Source organism: Condylura cristata, unplaced genomic scaffold, assembly GCF_000260355.1.
Source record: "Condylura cristata isolate star-nosed mole 26May11 unplaced genomic scaffold, ConCri1.0 scaffold00012, whole genome shotgun sequence".
NCBI lineage: Eukaryota > Metazoa > Chordata > Mammalia > Eulipotyphla > Talpidae > Condylura > Condylura cristata.
In genome coordinates, this window is record NW_004567113.1 from 56,562,292 (window position 1) to 56,563,622 (window position 1,331).

Below are 1,331 nucleotides of genomic sequence, written 5' to 3' on the forward strand. Positions count from 1 at the left end.
CTCGGCGCCAGCTTCCCCTCCAGGGGAGGCGCTCGGCGTGGCCAGCAGAGGGCAGTGCTGCCCCGCGCATGACTCGCAGCCTGGGAGCGCGGCTCCGGTCTCAGTCAGGGCTGCGCTGTCTGGAGGTGCAGGAAGCCCGCCAGGGCGCCGCTGGCTGTGCCCTCACAGCCCAGTCTCCTGTGCCAGCCGGCTCCCGGGGCGACCGCCCCAGCCTGACTGGGTCTCCCTGTGCGCCGTCCCTGCCCAGGCTGGGGCTCCAGGCCTGGTCGCCCCCAAGGGCCCTTCCCGTGCAGAGGGCGGGGTGGGCACAGCCCACCTCCTAGTCCCTGGGCTCAGTGCCCACCCCGCCCTGCTCGCCTGCAGGAGGCCATGCTCGGGAGAGCCCCCCACACTCACTGACCCCACTGGCTCATCCCCTCATTCCTGCCCTCTCACTTCTCCAGCCAGCACGCAGGGTGCCCGTGGACCTCCACGCCGGGCCGGGCCTCGGGCAGTGTGCCACAGAGACCAGACACCATGGCACAAGGGCTTCGTGCTCGGGCAGGAGCCCCCGGCCAGGCCCAGGGTCTCCGAGTCGCAGCCCGATTCCGGCGGTGTCGTGGGGGCCTCAACCAGCCCCACTAGGGGCAGAAAGTCAAGGGCGACCCCCAGAGCCAGCGTTGGTCCCAGGGACATGTGGGGTAGAGACATGAGGGGCCAGGCTGCTGACCCGGTCACCCCCGGCCTGGCACCGAGGACCGTGGAGCCAGGGCCAGCCCGAGGGCGGCCTCGAGCCGCCACCTGCCCCCACACCTGCCCCCTTGTGCCGAGAAGCCCCCAGGTTCGCCCAGGGCACAGGCAGCACCCACCTTGCTCAGCTCCTCCCCACCTGGTCACCGGAATGGGGCCTCGGGGCCTGGAGGGCATGATGGGGATGCTGAGAGCCACGGGCGGGGGCACGCAGCTCTGAGACCTGGGGTGCTCCTGGCTCAGGCCGCCCCCTGGCTGCAGGGCGCTCAGGGCCCCACCGGGGTGGCTGTGTGCCCCGCGAGCAGAGGGTGGGGCCTCACCAGGGCCCGCACCCAGCTGGGGTGCAGCTGTGCCCTGCGCTGCCCCGCCTGCCCGGGCTCAGCAGTGGCCCGCGGCTGCTCGGGCCTGCGCTGCCTCACGGGAGGAGGCGCCCACCTGCCGCCAGGCCTGGCGGAGCCTCTCGGCCTCCTTTGCAGATGTTCAAGTTGCTGGCCAGAGCCTATGCCGACGTCCACCCCGTGATGACCGACAGGTCGGAGAACAGGTGCGGGGGCAACTTCCTGAAGACCGGCAGCATCATCAACGGGGCGGACTGGTACAGC

At 72.1% G+C, this 1,331-nt stretch overlaps 1 protein-coding gene across 1 annotated transcript in view; it reads left to right on the forward strand.

Annotated features, from left to right (window-relative positions):
* The window catches only part of CPZ (carboxypeptidase Z), a 12,673-nt gene that overhangs the window by 5,261 nt on the left and 6,081 nt on the right, over positions 1 to 1,331 (forward strand). The window contains exon 5 of the mRNA XM_012724058.1: positions 1,206 to 1,324. Coding sequence (XP_012579512.1) covers positions 1,206 to 1,324 — 119 coding nt within the window. The remainder of the gene's footprint in view (positions 1 to 1,205; positions 1,325 to 1,331) is intronic.